Genomic DNA, 21,518 nt, shown 5'->3' with positions numbered 1-21,518 from the left:
CCATTCATCACGAAAAAAATTACCTGTCATAATATTGGATTTGACATTGTCAATTAAATACGACGTATTGATTGAATTACAAAACAAAGAAAAAAATATTACATAATTAAGTTACTATCTATCTAGTTTTTAAAATGGCCAAAGCCATATGGATCCAAAGTATACCAAATACTGTTTCGTCCCTTACCTACTGCAAAAATAGCAAAAATGATTCGTCGAAGATATCGGTACAAACATTTAATTACTTTACATTCGTTAACTAGTGTTTATCCGTCGATCCGTCGTATCCGTGTGAAAGCCTGGTGGCGTATTCATGTATCAGTATCCGTTAACGTTATAATATCTAAATCGTCGTAGAAATCTGATATTTTATCAAAATTGTTTTAAAACAACAACGGACCAGTTAAAAACATTGACAATGACAGACAACGTCAGATTAATTAAATCATGTTTTTTTTTTCTATCGAGATAAGACCTAGCTTCTAGCGTAGAACTGGAGTTACGCCATTTTAGAATAAGTACACATTAAAAAAGCGGCCAAGTGCGAGTCGGACTCGCGCATGAAGGGTTCCGTACCATTTATGACGTATTAAAAAAAAATCTACTTAATAGATCTTGTTCAACATTTTACCACTTTGGACACACATTTTACCACTTTGGAAGTGTCTCTCGCGCAAACTATTCAGTTTAGAAAAAAATGATATTAGAAACCTCAATATCATTTTTGAAGACCTATCCGTAGATATCCCACACGTATGGGTTTGATGAAAAAAAAATATTTTTATTTTATGACTTATTAAAAAAACTACTTACTAGATCTCGTGCAAACCAATTTTCGGTGGAAGTTTGCATGGTAATGTATATCATATATTTTTTTTAGATTTTTCATTCTGTTATTTTACATTAGGAAGTGTCTCTCGCGCAAAGTATTCAATAATAAAAAATATTTTTATTTTTATGACGTATTAAAAAAAACTACTTACTAGATCTCGTTCAAACCAATTTTCGCTGGAAGTTTGCATGACAATGTATATCATATATTTTTTTTAGTTTTTTCATTCTCTTATTTTAGAAGTTACGGGGGGGGGGGGGGGACACACACATTTTACCACTTTGGAAGTGTCTCTCGCGCAAACTATTCATTTTAGAAAAAAATGATATTAGAAACCTCAATATCATTTTTGAAGACCTATCCATAGATACCCCACACGTATGGGTTTGATGAAAAAAGATTTTTTGAGTTTCAGTTCTAAGTATGGAGAACCCCCAAAAATTTATTGTTTTTTTTCTATTTTTGTGTCAACATCTTAATGCGGTTCATAGAATACATCCACTTACTAAGTTTGAACAGTATAGCTCTTATAGTTTCGAAAAAAAGTGGCTGTGACATAATCGGACAGACAGACGGACATGACGAATCTATAAGGGTTCCGTTTTTTGCCATTTGGCTACGGAACCCTAAAAATGTATCTTATACCTTTAAACGAGCAATTCTTGTATATATATATATATATATATATTTCTGTGATCTCGGAAACGGCTCTAACGATTTCGCTGAAATTTGGTATATGGGGGTTTTTGGGGGTATACAATCTATCTAGATTAGTCTTATGTTTGGGAAAACGCGTGTTTTCGAATTTTCATGTGTTTTTCTTTCGACGCAGAATATGGTCGCTAATTTCGTATTGCCGGCCACTGTCTGTCTGGTCCAGCGGATTAAGACGCGGACTGCTAAACGAGTGTTACGGGTTCGAATCTCGCCCGGTGAGTATTTTTTTTACATGTACAATATTATATATAATTTTTTAATTTTTATTGTTTTAGACAAGTTTTGTTTAGTAAAAAAATGACCTATGTAATAAGAGAAATTGACAATAGATGGCGTTACTCTGTGACAAGTGCTGTAAGGTTAAAATCGATTGTAAATAATAATAATTGTCAGTTCACATTTTACTTTTTAAGTTTATGTAGATTATCACCTATACACCACCATATTACAATAATAGTGTAGGAAATAAAGGTAGTGGACCCCGCAGTAATTCCTCTGCCACAAAAAACTTTACAGTATGATAAAGTATCAATAAATAAAAAGTATTGTCTTAATTTCCAAAGAATAATAATAATAGGATTTAAGTAAATACCTAAAGTATTAAATCGTTAATATCTTTTTACGGAAAAATGCTCCGTTCAAACTTTCTTCACCAGACATATTCATGTAACGTATTACAACAATATATGAAATATCCAAAAAAATATCCCAGTAGAAATACCAATATTAATAAAATATAATTTTTGGACGTGTCTTGGACCGGAAAATTACTCCGTCTAATTTTTTCACTGGAATGCCATTTTATTGCCGTTTTATAGCTACAAAATGAAAATCTAAAAAAAAATCCATGTAACTATACTATTTTCAGAAATTGCCTTTTTACTCGCTGTGAAAAATTTCTCTATCCATTTTATTTATTGAATTAAAATCACAGTTTTATTTCCATCCAACTATAAAAACATCCAAAAAAATAACGAGCGTATTAAAAACTTAACATATCGGGAGCAGTGTGTAGGGAGCGGGGTGTACAAGCGGGGTGCGGGAGCGGTACCGGCCGCCGCAAGCGCGCGCGCCGCGCCTGCCCGGCGGTGGCAGCTTGCTACTTCTCTATTCATTCGCGTATCGCCTAGGTGCATAGGTTACTGTTGTTAAAAATATTTCTACTTGTTTCTTTTTTGACCTGCCTAATGCCTGCCTGTCTGTGTAGTACCTACCGTAAGTATAGTCTCTACCGTACCTACAAATGAAGTAGGTAGGTTATGCGATGTGTCTAATTTAAATATTTATATTCTTAAATTCAATTTATTCAATTCGAGTCGTACGTATTAGGCCATCAAACGAAGGAAAAAACGGGGAAATAATTCGTGTATAAGCGAATTTTGGCATAGTTGTTAATAAAGGTACCTTACATAACATACTGAAAGTACTGATAGAGGGGGGTGGCGCTATTGTGTACGGGGGAGGGAGGGTTTAAATGTCCCTTTTTTAGTTTATCTTAAATAACTCGTGAACGGAGGCCCATATCAAAAAATGATCTATCACGCAAATCATCTATGTAACATTTCCTACAAGAAAAGTACACTTTTTACTAGGATCAATATTTAAAAAGATATTAAAGCGGGAAAATTAATTAAAATTAATTTTCTGGTCCATTTTTCTATATTTTCGTAAACGGTGGCAATTAGCAAAAAACGCTGTAAAATGTAAATAATCTACACAAAACTTCTACAAAAAAGATTCAGTACCCTTTGTGAAAGGATCAATATTTAAAAAGATATTAAAGAGGGAAAGTTAATAAAACCAATTCTAAGGTTAATTTTCTTTATTTTCGTAAATAATTTGTAAAGTATGACCCATAGCAAAAAAAAAATGTCTTATACATAAAATTTTCTATAAGAAATATCTAGCACACTTTTCGCTAGGATGAATATTTAAAAATATACTAAAGCGGGAATGTTAATAATAATCAATTTTAAAAACCATTTTTAGTTTTCATAAGTAACTCGTAAACGGTAGCCCGTAGAAAAACACGTTCTTATACATAAAGAATGCACATAATATTTCCTAAAAAAAATAATTCGATCACTTTTCTCTAGGATCAATATTTAAGAAGATATTATAGGGGGTAAATCAATTCATAGGTACTTTTTTTAGTTGTTCGTAAATAACTATTAAACGGTGCTCCAGTGCAATAAGAATGTTAAACATAAATACTTAACATAAAATTTTCTGGAAAAAAGATTTATTACACTTTTTCTTTAGGATCAATATTATTGAGATATTAAACGGCGAAAGTTAATTTTAATCAATTCTGCACATTATTTGTGTTTCTCGCTTTAAAAGCTTAATAAATATTGATCTTAGGGAAAAGTGTTCCGCATGTCTTTTGTAAAAAAAATATTATAATTGTTTATATACACATTTATTTTTTGCTATAGGTCATACTTTACAAATTATTTACGAAAAACTAAAAAAAGAGACCTGAGGATTCATTGTAAGTAACTTTGCTCCTCTTTGACTAAAAAACCGGACAAGTGCGAGTCGGACTCGCCCACTGAGGGTTCCGTACTTTTTAGTATTTGTTGTTATAGCGGCAACAGAAATACATATAAATATAAATATTTCTGTCATAGCATGCCAAACTATAATTCTAAACGTAACCAGCGACAATGATATCGCTCGGAGCGCACGTGAGACAATTGCATCGACGCGGCTGCTAGCTCTAAATGGCCCTTTTTTTAGTTTATCTTAAATAACTCTTAAACGGTGGCCCATATCAAAAAATGTTCTTTCACGCAAATCATCTAAATAAAATTTCGAACAAGAAAAATTCAGTCCACTTTGTTATTTAAAGATTAGGCGGGAAAGTTAAATAAAATCAATTTTATGGTCCATTTTTCTATATTTTCGTAAACGGTGGCAATTAGCAAAAAACGCTGTAAAATGTAAATGATCTACATAAAACTTTCTACAAAAAAGATTCAGTACCCTTTGTGAAAGGATCAATATTTAAAAGAATATTTACTTACTTACTTACTTATTTAAAAAGATATTAAAGAGGGAAAGTTAATAAAACCAATTCTAAGGTTCCTTTTCTTTAGTTTTCGTAAATAATTTCTAAAGTATTACCCATAGCAAAAAAATGTCTCTTACATAAATAAGTAACATAAAATTTTCTATAAGAAATATGTAGCACACTTTTCGCTAGGATGAATATTTAAAAAGATACTAAAGCGGGAATGTTAATAATAATCAATTTTAAAAACCCTTTTTAGTTTTCGTAAGTAACTCGTAAACGGTAGCCCGTAGCAAAACACGTTCAAACATAAATACTTAACATAAAATTTTCTAGAAAAAAGATTTCTATTCTTTTTCTTTAGGATCAATATTATTGAGATATTAAACCGCGAAAGTTAATTTTAATCAATTCTGCACATTATTTGTGTTTCTCGCTTTAAACCCTTAATAAATATTGATCTTAGGGAAAAATGTTCCGCATGTCTTTTGTAAAAAAAATTATTATAATTGTTTATATATATATATATTTTGCTATAGGTCATAATACTTTACAAATTATTTACGAAAAACTAAAAAAGAGATCTGAGGATTCATTGTAAGTAACTTTGCCCCTCAGACTAAAAAAAAACCAACAAGTGCGAGTCAGACTCGCCCACCGACGGTTCCGTACTTTTTAGTATTTGTTGTTATAGCGGCAATAGAAATACATCATCTTTGAAAATTTCAACTGTATATCACGGTTCATGAGATACAGCCTGGTGACAGACGGACGGACGGACAGCGGAGTATTATTAATAGGGTCCCGTTTTAGCCTTTGGGTACGGAACCCTAAAAAGGACCTGGAAACTGATAATGAATTTTAATATCTCATTAAATATTGATCCTAGCGAAAAAAATTACGGAACTTTTGTTGTACAAAATTACATTTCTATTATTAATGTATAAAGAACTTTTTTGCATTGGGCCACTGTTTACGAGTTATTTACGAAAAACAAAAAAATTAGGGACTTGTAAATTGTTTGTGATTTACTATCCCCCTTTAATATTGTTTTAAATATTGATCCTGGAGAAAAGTGGTCTGTATGTTTTTTGTAGGAAATATTATGTTAATTATTTATGTATAAGAACCTGTTTTGTTATGAGCTGCCGTTTAAGAGTTATTTACGAAAAATTAAGAAGTGACTTTAAAATTGATTAGTATTAATATTCCCGCTTTAGTATCTTTTTAAATGTTGATCCTAGCGAAAAGTTTCATATATCTTTCTTGTAGTAAAAATTATGGTTAATATTTATGTATGAGAGATTTTTTGCTATGGATCATACTTTACAAATTATTTACGAAAAACGAAAGAAAAGGAACCTTAGAATTGATTTTAATTGACTTTCCCCCTTTAATATCTTTTTAAATATTGATACTCTCAAAAAGTTTACTGAATCTTTTTTGTAAAAAAATGTGTAAATTATTTACGTTTAACAAGGTTTTTGCTATTTACGGGTTATTCACGAAAATATAGTAAAATGGACCATAAAATTGATTTTAATTAACTTTCCCGCTTTAATATTTCTTAAATGTTGATCCTAGCGAAAAAGTGCACTGAATCTTTCGATTCGGCAATTTTATATATATTATTTACGTTAAAGAACATTTTTTGCTATGGGCCACCGTTTACGAGTTATTTAAGAAAAACTGAAAAAAGGGACCTTTAAACTCAGTCAGTCTATGTGGGCGTCTAAAGAAGGTAGCTGGCAGGGACTGGATGCAGAAAACGGGAAAACGTGCTTTGTGGCGCATCTGGGGGAGGCCTATGTCCAGCAGTGGACTGCAACAGGCTGACGATAATGATGATGAAGTATCTTTCAGCTTATAGTACAAGTTTCATCAAAACTGGTTCAGTAGTTTTAAAGATCTCGATGGTTAAGTTTTAAGATATCGCAATTTATTAACGATAAGCATACAATAAGTAAATAGGTAATCTTTATTACGTGGCAAAAATTCTAGAACCTAGTTGTTTTTGACGTCGGTTGTTATTAACGTCTTTAGCGTGATATTATTCTAATCAATGTTATATAAAACTGCGTAAGTATATATTATTCGGTACAAAGAAAACGCAAAAATAACTAAATGTAGTGTAAAGACTCACACATCAGTGACAACGACAACTCCCTTCTTAAGTGTGGACTGCGGGTCACGCGGTCGGGTCGTACAAGTAGCACAAGGACACTAATCTGCACTTAACTGCTAAAGGAAGACGGTACATTATTGCGTAACCGCGGGATGGATTTATCTTCGCTTCAAAAATTTCGGTGTTCTGGATGATATTTCTTTTGGATATTTTGAATTTAAGTATATACGTATATATTTAGTATATATTTAAAAGAATACAGGCTGAGAAATTTTCCACTCTCAGTTTTTAATAGTTGTAAAATACATACATTTGGGTATGTATTTTTTTTGGATATTCTTACCCACTACGCCAAATTATATTCTAAGATCATATAAGAAGAAAAAAATGACAGAGCAATTTTCCGATGAAAATGAGCGTCAAAAAAGGAATTATCATTTAAAAAAATCTCATGTTTGACAAAATTTTTAGATTTTTTTCTAGTATTACATACTGATACAAATAACTTATTTGGTAAAATAATTTTGGACAGAGGAATTACTCGGTTAAACATATAAACAGATTTATATTTTTACGTATAAATACCTAACTTAGGTTTTTTTTTTTTTTTGGATATTTATATGTTAGTTTCGGCTCATACTATACAATAACCAAGCAAAATTTCATGGACTGAGAAATTATTGCATGGGTCTCCATACAACAACTTGCTAGATTTACTACACTATAAATAGTTATAACCGAGCAAAGCTCGGTCGCCCTGGTACTAATAAATTAAATACAACACGTAGTGAAAAAAATAAACTATTAGCGTATTCCTCGTTTCAATGAAAAAGTAAAGAACCAATAAAATTATGGGGTCAGAAAATTTAAATGTCAATTAAGCAGTCGTACAAGAAACACATGTTTAAATTGGGAAGAAACAAGACGCAACGTGCAGGCTCTGTCAGGGATCAGAGGAGACTACAATGCACATTCTCTGGTCCTACGGACCACTAATTTCAAAAAGAAGTACCTACGTAGGGCGGCACGTATTACAACCTTATGAGGTACAGAGCATTACGGTCCCTTTGGAATTTCCTAGATTCAACGAGCATTAGTTTAAAATTTAACTTTAATAGATCGCTACAATACATCAATACCTGTAGGGCTAAGATGGTCGGCTCTTTATCATTTGTCACCATGCCTGTCACGTTCTTACGAGTATGTAAGTGCGAACGTGACGGGCGTAGTGACAAATGATAAAGAGCCGACCATATTAGCCCTACAGGTATTGATCTGATAAAAATGGAACCATGCTGCCGGCCGATGTGGCACTCAATAGCCATTAACACTACAATAAGTAAAGCAGTCGTAAATTAAGTCAGACAACATGATTCGTGACTGCACGGTAAACAATCAATTAAAAAAAAAATAGTAAGTTCAGTAAGGGTTGTGTCGTGGGTACTAGACGAGATATATATATACAATATAGTTATGTATAACTACTTATAAACATAGAAAACATCGACAACTCCGGAACAAATATTTGTGATAATTGCACAAATAAATGTCTTTAGGGATAGGAAGGTGACAACTATTGGGACAGTGTCCAGTACCGGGACATTAACGTTACCACAGAATAAGTAATAGTACCTTACAGTAAATTCATGCTGTCCCTTACTAAGGGGGTCCCTGACGCCAATGAGGTTCAATCTGAATCCCTTAGTTTTATAATGTTTTTTTATAACTTATCATATTAACAGCAACGGCTGTAAGCAATATAGTAAACCATATTTACTCCAAAGTTCACTGTCTTCGAGATATTTGGCATCAAAGTTGAACATTTAGGCCAAAAAACTGGTTTACTGGCCATAACGTTTGTGTTAATTAGTTTAAAATTAAAATCTCTGACCAGTTTTAGAGACGTCAAAGACGAATCCAAATGTGTAGATTTCGTACATGTAAAATCCTTCACAGCAATCTAGTAACGAAGAAAGTGTTTTTTAGACATTGTTTTAAAAAATAAAAATCAAATAAATGTTCATTTATTTCAAAATCCGGCAGACCAGAATGAAGATAAGATATTGAAGAACTGATAGCCGTTTATTTTATAATTCTATCTATAGTGCAAATGTAGGAGTAACGACTCAAAACTAGTCAAAAATCGATGAAAACCGCGGGGAGCCCCTTATGTATGGCACTCGCCCGTTCGGCTAGTTAGGGTTGTCAACATTCAAGTCATTATCTTATCTATGGTTTTGCACGCAAAGGGACGTCAAGATATGCCAACCATAGTAATTGCTCGTAGCAATGCTGAGCCGAACTGAGCCGAGAATGCCCAAAAGGATCAGTTTCGCCCCACTGACGTTACCTAGCCTACATATAAATGACGGCGGCACTCACCCCCGTTTCGTAGTCCATAACAAGTACCCATTGTCCGTCTAAACATAGCTGCATCTTCTGGCTCCATATTCCTGCAACACAATAAGCAGGCAGTTAGCACAGCACGCAAACGAAACAGGCTTTAGGCTGCCTTCTCACTAACGGCCCGATTCGAAGAAAGAGATACGATAACGATAAGTTCTGGTTTAGATAAGTTATCATTTAGAAGTCGTATAATTGACAGAAGCAGCTCGCATCTGGCAACCAATGTCACTTTGACGTTAGAAATATCGTAGATAGCTCTTATTGGGATCACAGCGGAATCGAAATAAACGTCAATTATGATATGTCGTTTAGTTATTGATATTTTAAAGATGTTTCCAAGATCTTAAACGTGTTATATTCATTCTTCGAATCGGGCCGTGAGGCAGAAATGAGCGGTGGGTGGCTGAAAAGCTCCGGCATCTCTATGGTGAAAGATTAAATTTAGATATTGTCTATGCCAGATATTTAGATATTGTTTATAGTCCTCATTGTAGTACATAGGGAATGCAATAACCGGGCGTTTTTCATTACCGGTAATTTACCGATGCGAGGTCCCACTAACCGGTTAACCGGTAAATTACCGGTTATACGTTTATGAAATAAAAAACATTGATTTTGCATTATTTTCGTCAGTAACCTTTAAAAGTAATCAACAGCACGTTATAGAAACATCGAGAAAACAAAATAATGAAAATAAACCATAAACATTAAACAAGATATATTTACTAATCATATTAAATAAAAAATCAAACATGTATCATTTCAAAGCGAAATGAACTTGTACATTAAATAAGCAACATCAAACTTTTTTAATTCTTTAAAAATCGCAGTAATCAAAGGGTAACAAAAATTATAACTAAAGAGTGACAGTCGTCATTTAAATGTCATACAAGTTTGCATTTACACATCTATCAATATAATATTGTTATTAAAGTAACTGAAACCGTAATCAACATTCATTAAAATCTAGTAAATATAAGAAAAAAAAATTTAACAGCAAGAATTTACTTTAAAATTGCACTTTAAGAGGCCGTTATCGATTTTAGTCGCAAAAATGTCAAATTGATAGATTAAGCGCATGAAATTGTACACCTTTTGTTAACTATTAAAAATGACAAGTATTGGTTTCTTTTAGCACGTCTTGTTATCTTTCATTATAATAAATATATTTTTTTAAACAGACTCACGTAATTAATAATGTTTTTTTTTTTCTGATGAACGTTTAGGTAAACGCGCGAAAAGCAGTGATTTTGTCGATCTTATTTGTAAATTTCGTTAAGTTTGGACTGCTAAAAATGGTAATTTTGTATTACACATATCCTGTACTTCAACTTTAATAAACTACATTTTTGTTACTATAAATTTGAAGTAGTGTAAATGAAAGTTAGACGAAATCAATTTTCTCCAGAAATAACTTCAAAACAAGTGACAATTTCTCTGAAAATTGACTTAATTTCAACGTAATTTTGATACTTAAACAATCTACAACATTTGCTGAAACTGTTCTTATACATCATTTTGTATAATTTACTACCATAATTTATATGAATTTTTAAAAACTATCCCTTCTCGTTACCTATTACCGGGGACGCACGGACGGTGTACAATTCCAACGACTAAATCTATCAATTTAAAATGTTTGCTCTAAAATCGTTACCGGGCTCTTAAAAATAAAGTAATCTGGGGAACAAGAGAGCCGCCTCAAATCTCAAAGTATACAGAGATATGTAACAGCTTACTTTCAAAAGTAGATTTTCCACCTGAACTAAGAGAATGTTGTGATACAATGTGTAGCAATGACAACCACAGGGTTTATATCAGTGACCTATATACTAAAATAGTTAAGGCTCTTAGTGAGGCGGCTATACTTAGCTACGACATGAAAAAACCCCATAAAGGTCGGTATATCACGGGTTGGAATAAACATGTCAAAGATGCTCATAGAGAGGCTCGGCTTGCTTTTCGTGAGTGGGTTAGTAGTGGTAGGCCTCGGCTCGGTCCTACTTATACGGCTATGTGTTCGACTCGGAAACATTTTAAAATGAAACTTAAATGGTGCCAAAACCATGAAAACCAAATCAAATTGGATATTCTGGCATCGCATCACGATGCTAAGAGGTTTGGGTCCTTCTGGAAACACACTAATAGCCTTAACACCAAACCGAGCCTACCTGTGAGCGTCGGGGGCGCGTGTGAGCCGGCGGACATTGCAAATCTTTTTAAAACGCATTTTACAGTTGAACCGCAGCGTAACTTACTGAGCGAGACGCTGACCACTGTTGGTAGGGCATGTGCCGGCGCTTGTCACCGACCTATTTATTTTTCCGCTATAGAGATAGCTACTGTCATTGGGAACATGTCGCGTGGTAGGTCGCCGGGGCATGATAGCCTCAGTGTAGAACATCTGAAGTACGCTGGTCCCCATCTGCCGAGAGTTCTAGCTATGTTTTTTGCTTTATCCATCGTTCACTCTTACCTTCCTGATGACCTAATGAAAACTATTGTAGTCCCGATCATTAAGAGTAAAACGAGTGACGTGTCGGATACAAACAACTATAGGCCCATCTCTTTAGCGACTGTAATAGCAAAGGTGCTGGATAGCCTGCTTGATCAACAGCTAAATACTCATATTAAGTTGAATGACGCCCAGTTTGGATTCCGAGCTGGGTTATCTACTGAATCAGCTATTTACTGTCTCAAGCGGACTGTCCAGTACTATGCTAATGAGCGAACCCCTGTGTATGCTTGTTTCTTGGACCTTTCTAAGGCCTTCGACTTAGTGTCGTACGATATCTTGTGGTCAAAATTATCTGAAGAGGCAGGCATGCCGGGGGAGATTGTGTCTATATTTAAGTATTGGTACAAGCATCAAACAAATGTTGTAAGGTGGGCTGGATCGGTTTCTGACGAGTATAGGTTGAAGTGCGGAGTGAGACAGGGTGGGTTGACGTCTCCGAAGCTCTTCAATCTCTATATGAATGGGCTGATCAATGAACTCAGTAACACTTCTATAGGTTGCTCCGTGGGCGGAAAAGTTATAAACAACATCAGCTATGCCGATGATATGGTGTTACTGAGTCCATGCATCAGTGCATTGAGAAAGTTGCTATGCATATGCGAGCGCTACGCTGCTGCCCATGGCCTTAAGTACAATGCGACGAAGAGTGAGTTGTTGCTGTTTAAGGCTGGCAATAAAACATACAACATTGTCCCGCCTGTTGTACTTGATGGCACACCACTAAACAGAGTCTCTAAATTTAAGTACTTGGGGCACTGGGTATCGGACACGCTATGTGATGATCAGGACATAGACAGGGAACGTCGAGCTTTGGCGGTCCGTTGTAATATGCTGAGTCGTAGGTTCGCACGATGTAGTGACAGTGTAAAAGTTACCTTGTTTAAGGCATTCTGCCAATCCTTCTACTCGTGTGCACTGTGGATTAGCTATTCTCAGAGGGCCGTCAATGTATTGAAAGTTCAATACAACAATGCGTTCAGGATGCTGATGGGGCACCCTCGCTATTGCAGTGCGTCCGGCATGTTCGCGGCGGCGGGCGTGCCGGGGTTCCACGCAATTTTACGCACCAGAATATCATCTTTGATGCGAAGAGTTCTGGGTAGCACCAACAGCATTTTGAGCTCACTTGCTGAACGGGTAGATTGCCCGATAATGCGTTATTGGGATAAGATGCATGCCCCAGTGCGCGCCTCTCCCCGGAGATATTAGGTTTAGGTTTAAGTAATGTATGTCACTAACACTAGTTGTAAAGTAAATTGTACAGTGTTGTAGTCGTAAGTGTATTGTGTGTATTATACTAACAAATTATGGAACCAGAGTCCGAAATAAATATTTTTAATTTAATTTAATTTAATTAAGATAGGAGTTGGAATCAGGAACATGTCATCATCAGATCATTCTGTTAATTATACATATATAAAATAATTGCGTTTGTTTAATATCTAGGCGATTAATTAGAATGTTGCTTAGACATTCGTGAACGATATCTTGAACACAAGTAACCAGCGGTAGAAAATGTTCTTTCGCATTCTACACTTGTCGGACACTACAGACTAAAACAAAGGACACTGAACATAGTAAGGCGGGTCGGGTAGGGGTGGCGAGAAGGGAAAGGGCGAGGGATTAGCGACCACTCAAAAACATTGCTTCCTAAATAGTTCCTACTCCGACGAAATCATAAGATGCAGAAAAGTAAGTATTTTAAGTGTCTCTTCGTAATCGTAAACCGTAGTAATTGTTTTTTTTTTGTAAGTACGAAGACATAGATGGGCTAATTCAACAGGTTTTTACATTTTTATTTGCCTATACAACGTTCGGTAAATTCCCGGTTACGGCTGGATATTACCGGTATTTTACCGACTGTAATATTGGTCAAATTACCGGGTAACCGGTTAACCGGTTAACCGGTTAGCATTCCCTAAGTACATGGTTACTAGAGTCAGACCAAGCTAAGTTGGCAGCGATTTTGGCAGCCCAGACAGTGCAAGAGTTAATTTAAACGTAAACTTCTATGAAATGATGACGTTTACTTAACACTTGCACAGGCTTGGCTATCAACATCGCTCCCAACTTAGCTTGCTCTGACTCTATGTATTACTATCTACACCATAGAATTATTATTTGTAGAAGAGGTATAAAGACCAAAATACGACCTACGGTGCTATAGATCGTGCCATTCAGGAAGACGCGCGCCTTGATGCGTATTGACATGTTATTAAAGGTTAGATTTGACAAATCTGCGCCTCATCGTGCGCGCTAGATGTTGGTGGCAACCAGAATTTGATAGATAACTTAGGTATGACAGTTATGTGAAATTAGTACATAGGTATACGAATACGATATGTAATTTTCTCAGCGATATTTACATACTTTAGCTGTTTACGGCACATTTTTAATGATATTTTATGCCTTTTCCTGGTAAGGGCATTTATTCGTGTGATGAGCATGGATATTTGTTCCTGAGTCATGGGTGTTTTCTATGTATTTAAGTATTTATAAATCAACAAGCCTCAACACAAGCCTTATTGAGCTTACTGTGGGACTTAGTCAATTTGTGTAATAATGTCCTATAATATTATTTATTTATTTATATATTTATTTTCTCTACTCTATTATTATAACTCTTTACGGCTATTTAGTCCGAGCACGCACTTAAGAAGTATTATTAATGTAGTTCTATTCATATCAATTGTCGTTATCAACATATTATCTACGCATTAGCTGGACATGATTACAAAGAGAATCACTTCAAGACATGCCAGGCAAAGTACTTGCTAAGTGTACACTTCAAGATAGTGTTGCATTATGGTAATAGGTACATTTCGCGGAAAACGCTTTAAATTGCATTTAAACAAGATAAGAGTAATTCTCTCGTTGACTCATACGTGTGTAATTAGTAACCTTTTTAGGGTTCCGTAGTCAACTAGGAACCCTTATAGTTTCGCCATGTCCGTCTGTCTGTCTGTCTGTCTCTTTGCTCCGTGGTCGTTAGTGCTAGAAAGCTGAAATTTGGCATGGATATATAAATCAATAAAGCCGACAAAGTCGTACAATAAAATATAAAATTTTTTTTTTTTTGAGGGTACGTGTAGGGGACGTAAAGTGGGGGTGAATTTTTTTTTTGCTTCAACCTTACAGTGTGGGGTATCGTTGGAAATGTATTTCAAAACTAATAGGGGTTTTCAAGAAATATTTTTTGATAAAGTGAATATATTCAGAGATAATCGCTCCGAAAGAAAAAAAAAATATGTCCCCCCCCCCTCTAACTTTTTTTATCTTTATGTAACGAGCTTAGTCTAAAAGTCGATGCCGCTCAATAGTACACATCGAGAAGTGTTCTTACACTAATACATTTAAAAGCTAAACAGTTCATTATTTTCGTCTTCGGATGCCCACCATCACCATACTGAACAGAACCCGGACAAGACGCGTGAAACCCCCAGATTTTAGAGTCCAGAACCCGGACATGTCAACAGGTTTTTTTAAACAGGTTGTGCGAATGTCGCGGGCGGCCTAAGACTTTAAATTTTTAAACCCGGACTACGATTGAAAGTCCATCCCCGGACGCTCCCCGGACGCCCTTTAAACTAGGACAAATCCGGGGAAACCCGGACGGATGGCAATCCTACATCCATCCAACTCCGTAATATTAATGCCTAAAATTCCTTCTGTCCTCGTTCCGAATACACTCCATCGTGATATGAAAAAATCAAAAATCCAAAAAAGCTAATCAATTTTGGTACAAGCTTCTATCGCTGACTGTACTTTTCTTTCCACAGGTAACTAATACTCAATGAGATAATTCTAACAACCCCGAACACAATTAGATTGCGTTGTTTCATCAAAGAGTTCCAATGGCCACCTCCTGTCTCCAGATCAGTGCGACGGTACCATAATATTGCATTGTCATCCGACTTTTCGAGCTGCAGCAGCCGTCTCATTCCATTAGCAGAGTACACTATCCCCGTCTCCCTCGTGACGGTGAAATTAAATTAAAATTAAATTAAATACATTTATTTGCATTAAGTGTGGTAAACATTAATGGTCATCTTTACATATGTAAAATTAGATCACACACTTAGCTAATAATAAGCAAGCAAAATTTTTTTATACACACTAACAACTATATTTAGTATAAGTACTTACAAACATGAAATAATTTAAAAATTAATACAACATTATACTACAAATTTCAATCATATTGTTCATGTTAAATATCATAAGTAAATAAGGATTACATTTTATTCTTCGTTATCAGATTCTAAAAATTCATTCATTGTATAAAAACATTTTTCTTTTAACCATGTAAATAGATGCCGCCTAAACTGGGTTATCGATGGTTGTTGTCTTATTACGAGAGGTAAATTGTTAAATGTGAAGGTGGCCAGGTGTTCCAGGGTGTACGCCCCATGCTCCCCTCGTGGGCTCTTCCCATGCAGTATAACATACAATACCGTTAGTCTTTTCTAGCTGTAGCAGCCGTCTCATTCCGTCGGCAGGGTACACTATCCCCGTCTCTCTCGTGACGGTGAAGGTGGCCAGGTGTTCCAGGGTGTACGCCCCCCCGCCCCCCTGGGAAGCCCCACCCGCGCCCCGTAGCCCTGGAAAATGAGATGATATAGTTGAATAATAAATATTACAGGATATTCTTACACGAATCGACCCTAGTTCTAAATTTTTTCGTTTCTTTAATCGGAATGTTTCTTTTTTTAAACATATTTGGGATCTTTTTTCGTTGTATTTTTGCTTTTTTTCCTCACGTGTCCTGATTTTTAGAAGATGGAATATCTCATATCATCATATCTAGGAAATTCTAGGAGAAATCGAGGGAACTTATCAAATAGTATAACTATTAATAAGCATGCCTAATTACCTATTAGTGATTTAGGCATTAATATTTGATGAAGTAGAGTGAACTTAGAAAGCACCACATGGTGTAATAGTAAAGCTGATGAGGACCATAAACGCTATACTTTGCAAAGGCACTAGTTTTTATTAAAGCCGGAAACACACCTGCCAGCTCATCAAACTCGTCGAGCGCGCGCTGCGCCTCCCCCCGCGACCCGCGCGTGCCCGCGCGCGACGCCATCCCTCTCGCTCACTCCTGCCGCTTATGAGCGGGACATCACAGGAACTTCTCCAACTTTCCGCTACCCAATGCTGGCTTATTCTGAAAAGAGCAAAATCATGTGTTAAGGTCTATTGTTTATATAAAATCTGGTATTGTACTGAAATGATAGTTGGGTTGAGCAGAGTAGGTCTTAACCGTTTGACCGCCAAAAATGTCAACTACGACAACCCAATATTAACTTTCGTGAATTCAGAGGGCTTACCGCGAACCACGTTCGACGTATTGCCTCCCTGTCACGCTTACGTACGAATTTACAAGTGCGACAGAGAGGCAACACGTCGAACGTGGTTCGCGATAGGCCCTCAGACAAGGTTCAGAATGGCGATGGCGCTCCGCACACGATAAGCGTGGTGTTCACTAACAGATACCGATTTACAATGTATACGGGTGAAAAAAAAAATCGCGAAAAAAAATTGGCTGTCTCATACATTTTGTCTGGCCTTGACATTTTCTATAGGAGAGTAAAAATTTTTTCTAGGGATTTGGGGATGGTCCCATACTATAAGTTGCTTAGAATGATCTTTTTTTTAAATTTAATAAACAAACAAGTTGCAGTCTAGAATCTAATACAAGACCCATCGTAGGCAAAACCTTAAGGAGGCTTGTGTGCCGATTAGTGTAGTAAATCTAGCAAGTTGTTGTATGGAGACCCATGCAATAATTTCTCAGTCCATGAAATTTTGCTTGGTTATTGTATAGTATGAGCCGAAACTAACATATAAATATCCAAAAAAAAAAAAAACCTAAGTTAGGTATTTATACGTAAAAATATAAATCTGTTTATATGTTTAACCGAGTAATTCCTCTGTCCAAAATTATTTTACCAAATAAGTTATTTGTATCAGTATGTAATACTAGAAAAAAATCTAAAAATTTTGTCAAACATGAGATTTTTTTAAATGATAATTCCTTTTTTGACGCTCATTTTCATCGGAAAATTGCTCTGTCATTTTTTTCTTCTTATATGATCTTAGAATATAATTTGGCGTAGTGGGTAAGAATATCCAAAAAAAATACATACCCAAATGTATGTATTTTACAACTATTAAAAACTGAGAGTGGAAAATTTCTCAGCCTGTATTCTTTTAAATATATACTAAATATATACGTATATACTTAAATTCAAAATATCCAAAAGAAATATCATCCAGAACACCGAAATTTTTGAAGCGAAGATAAATCCATCCCGCGGTTACGCAATAATGTACCGTCTTCCTTTAGCAGTTAAGTGCAGATTAGTGTCCTTGTGCTACTTGTACGACCCGACCGCGTGACCCGCAGTCCACACTTAAGAAGGGAGTTGTCGTTGTCACTGATGTGTGAGTCTTTACACTACATTTAGTTATTTTTGCGTTTTCTTTGTACCGAATAATATATACTTACGCAGTTTTATATAACATTGATTAGAATAATATCACGCTAAAGACGTTAATAACAACCGACGTCAAAAACAACTAGGTTCTAGAATTTTTGCCACGTAATAAAGATTACCTATTTACTTATTGTATGCTTATCGTTAATAAATTGCGATATCTTAAAACTTAACCATCGAGATCTTTAAAACTACTGAACCAGTTTTGATGAAACTTGTACTATAAGCTGAAAGATACTTCATCATCATTATCGTCAGCCTGTTGCAGTCCACTGCTGGACATAGGCCTCCCCCAGATGCGCCACAAAGCACGTTTTCCCGTTTTCTGCATCCAGTCCCTGCCAGCTACCTTCTTTAGACGCCCACATAGACTGACTGAGTTTAAAGGTCCCTTTTTTCAGTTTTTCTTAAATAACTCGTAAACGGTGGCCCATAGCAAAAAATGTTCTTTAACGTAAATAATATATATAAAATTGCCGAATCGAAAGATTCAGTGCACTTTTTCGCTAGGATCAACATTTAAGAAATATTAAAGCGGGAAAGTTAATTAAAATCAATTTTATGGTCCATTTTACTATATTTTCGTGAATAACCCGTAAATAGCAAAAACCTTGTTAAACGTAAATAATTTACACATTTTTTTTACAAAAAAGATTCAGTAAACTTTTTGAGAGTATCAATATTTAAAAAGATATTAAAGGGGGAAAGTCAATTAAAATCAATTCTAAGGTTCCTTTTCTTTCGTTTTTCGTAAATAATTTGTAAAGTATGATCCATAGCAAAAAATCTCTCATACATAAATATTAACCATAATTTTTACTACAAGAAAGATATATGAAACTTTTCGCTAGGATCAACATTTAAAAAGATACTAAAGCGGGAATATTAATACTAATCAATTTTAAAGTCACTTCTTAATTTTTCGTAAATAACTCTTAAACGGCAGCTCATAACAAAACAGGTTCTTATACATAAATAATTAACATAATATTTCCTACAAAAAACATACAGACCACTTTTCTCCAGGATCAATATTTAAAACAATATTAAAGGGGGATAGTAAATCACAAACAATTTACAAGTCCCTAATTTTTTTGTTTTTCGTAAATATCTCGTAAACAGTGGCCCAATGCAAAAAAGTTCTTTATACATTAATAATAGAAATGTAATTTTGTACAACAAAAGTTCCGTAATTTTTTTCGCTAGGATCAATATTTAATGAGATATTAAAATTCATTATCAGTTTCCAGGTCCTTTTTAGGGTTCCGTACCCAAAGGCTAAAACGGGACCCTATTAATAATACTCCGCTGTCCGTCCGTCCGTCTGTCACCAGGCTGTATCTCATGAACCGTGATATACAGTTGAAATTTTCAAAGATGATGTATTTCTATTGCCGCTATAACAACAAATACTAAAAAGTACGGAACCGTCGGTGGGCGAGTCTGACTCGCACTTGTTGGTTTTTTTTTAGTCTGAGGGGCAAAGTTACTTACAATGAATCCTCAGATCTCTTTTTTAGTTTTTCGTAAATAATTTGTAAAGTATTATGACCTATAGCAAAATATATATATATATAAACAATTATAATAATTTTTTTTACAAAAGACATGCGGAACATTTTTCCCTAAGATCAATATTTATTAAGGGTTTAAAGCGAGAAACACAAATAATGTGCAGAATTGATTAAAATTAACTTTCGCGGTTTAATATCTCAATAATATTGATCCTAAAGAAAAAGAATAGAAATCTTTTTTCTAGAAAATTTTATGTTAAGTATTTATGTTTGAACGTGTTTTGCTACGGGCTACCGTTTACGAGTTACTTACGAAAACTAAAAAGGGTTTTTAAAATTGATTATTATTAACATTCCCGCTTTAGTATCTTTTTAAATATTCATCCTAGCGAAAAGTGTGCTACATATTTCTTATAGAAAATTTTATGTTACTTATTTATGTAAGAGACATTTTTTTGCTATGGGTAATACTTTAGAAATTATTTACGAAAACTAAAGAAAAGGAACCTTAGAATTGGTTTTATTAACTTTCCCTCTTTAATATCTTTTTAAATAAGTAAGTAAGTAAGTAAATATTCTTTTAAATATTGATCCTTTCACAAAGGGTACTGAATCTTTTTTGTAGAAAGTTTTATGTAGATCATTTACATTTTACAGCGTTTTTTGCTAATTGCCACCGTTTACGAAAATATAGAAAAATGGACCATAAAATTGATTTTATTTAACTTTCCCGCCTAATCTTTAAATAACAAAGTGGACTGAATTTTTCTTGTTCGAAATTTTATTTAGATGATTTGCGTGAAAGAACATTTTTTGATATGGGCCACCGTTTAAGAGTTATTTAAGATAAACTAAAAAAAGGGCCATTTAGAGCTAGCAGCCGCGTCGATGCAATTGTCTCACGTGCGCTCCGAGCGATATCATTGTCGCTGGTTACGTTTAGAATTATAGTTTGGCATGCTATGACAGAAATATTTATATTTATATGTATTTCTGTTGCCGCTATAACAACAAATACTAAAAAGTACGGAACCCTCAGTGGGCGAGTCCGACTCGCACTTGTCCGGTTTTTTAGTCAAAGAGGAGCAAAGTTACTTACAATGAATCCTCAGGTCTCTTTTTTTAGTTTTTCGTAAATAATTTGTAAAGTATGACCTATAGCAAAAAATAAATGTGTATATAAACAATTATAATATTTTTTTTACAAAAGACATGCGGAACACTTTTCCCTAAGATCAATATTTATTAAGCTTTTAAAGCGAGAAACACAAATAATGTGCAGAATTGATTAAAATTAACTTTCGCCGTTTAATATCTCAATAATATTGATCCTAAAGAAAAAGTGTAATAAATCTTTTTTCCAGAAAATTTTATGTTAAGTATTTATGTTTAACATTCTTATTGCACTGGAGCACCGTTTAATAGTTATTTACGAACAACTAAAAAAAGTACCTATGAATTGATTTACCCCCTATAATATCTTCTTAAATATTGATCCTAGAGAAAAGTGATCGAATTATTTTTTTTAGGAAATATTATGTGCATTCTTTATGTATAAGAACGTGTTTTTCTACGGGCTACCGTTTACGAGTTACTTATGAAAACTAAAAATGGTTTTTAAAATTGATTATTATTAACATTCCCGCTTTAGTATATTTTTAAATATTCATCCTAGCGAAAAGTGTGCTAGATATTTCTTATAGAAAATTTTATGTATAAGACATTTTTTTTTTGCTATGGGTCATACTTTACAAATTATTTACGAAAATAAAGAAAATTAACCTTAGAATTGGTTTTATTAACTTTCCCTCTTTAATATCTTTTTAAATATTGATCCTTTCACAAAGGGTACTGAATCTTTTTTGTAGAAGTTTTGTGTAGATTATT

At 34.5% G+C, this 21,518-nt stretch overlaps 1 protein-coding gene across 3 annotated transcripts in view; it reads right to left on the bottom strand.

Moving 5' to 3' along the window:
• Positions 1 to 21,518, bottom strand: part of LOC133530609 (epidermal growth factor receptor kinase substrate 8-like) — a 54,068-nt gene that overhangs the window by 19,344 nt on the left and 13,206 nt on the right. For all 3 annotated transcript variants that reach the window (XM_061868596.1, XM_061868595.1, XM_061868597.1), the window contains exons 2-4: positions 16,628 to 16,784; positions 16,069 to 16,215; positions 9,073 to 9,143 (exon numbers count right to left, since the gene is read on the bottom strand). In XM_061868596.1, the coding sequence (XP_061724580.1) occupies positions 9,073 to 9,143; positions 16,069 to 16,215; positions 16,628 to 16,703 (294 nt within the window). In that variant the 5' untranslated portion in view covers positions 16,704 to 16,784. The remainder of the gene's footprint in view (positions 1 to 9,072; positions 9,144 to 16,068; positions 16,216 to 16,627; positions 16,785 to 21,518) is intronic.

This window comes from Cydia pomonella, chromosome 23 (assembly GCF_033807575.1).
Source record: "Cydia pomonella isolate Wapato2018A chromosome 23, ilCydPomo1, whole genome shotgun sequence".
Taxonomy (NCBI): domain Eukaryota; kingdom Metazoa; phylum Arthropoda; class Insecta; order Lepidoptera; family Tortricidae; genus Cydia; species Cydia pomonella.
The sequence above is the reverse complement of the archived record's forward strand: the minus strand, read 5'-3'. Positions and strand labels throughout refer to the sequence as shown.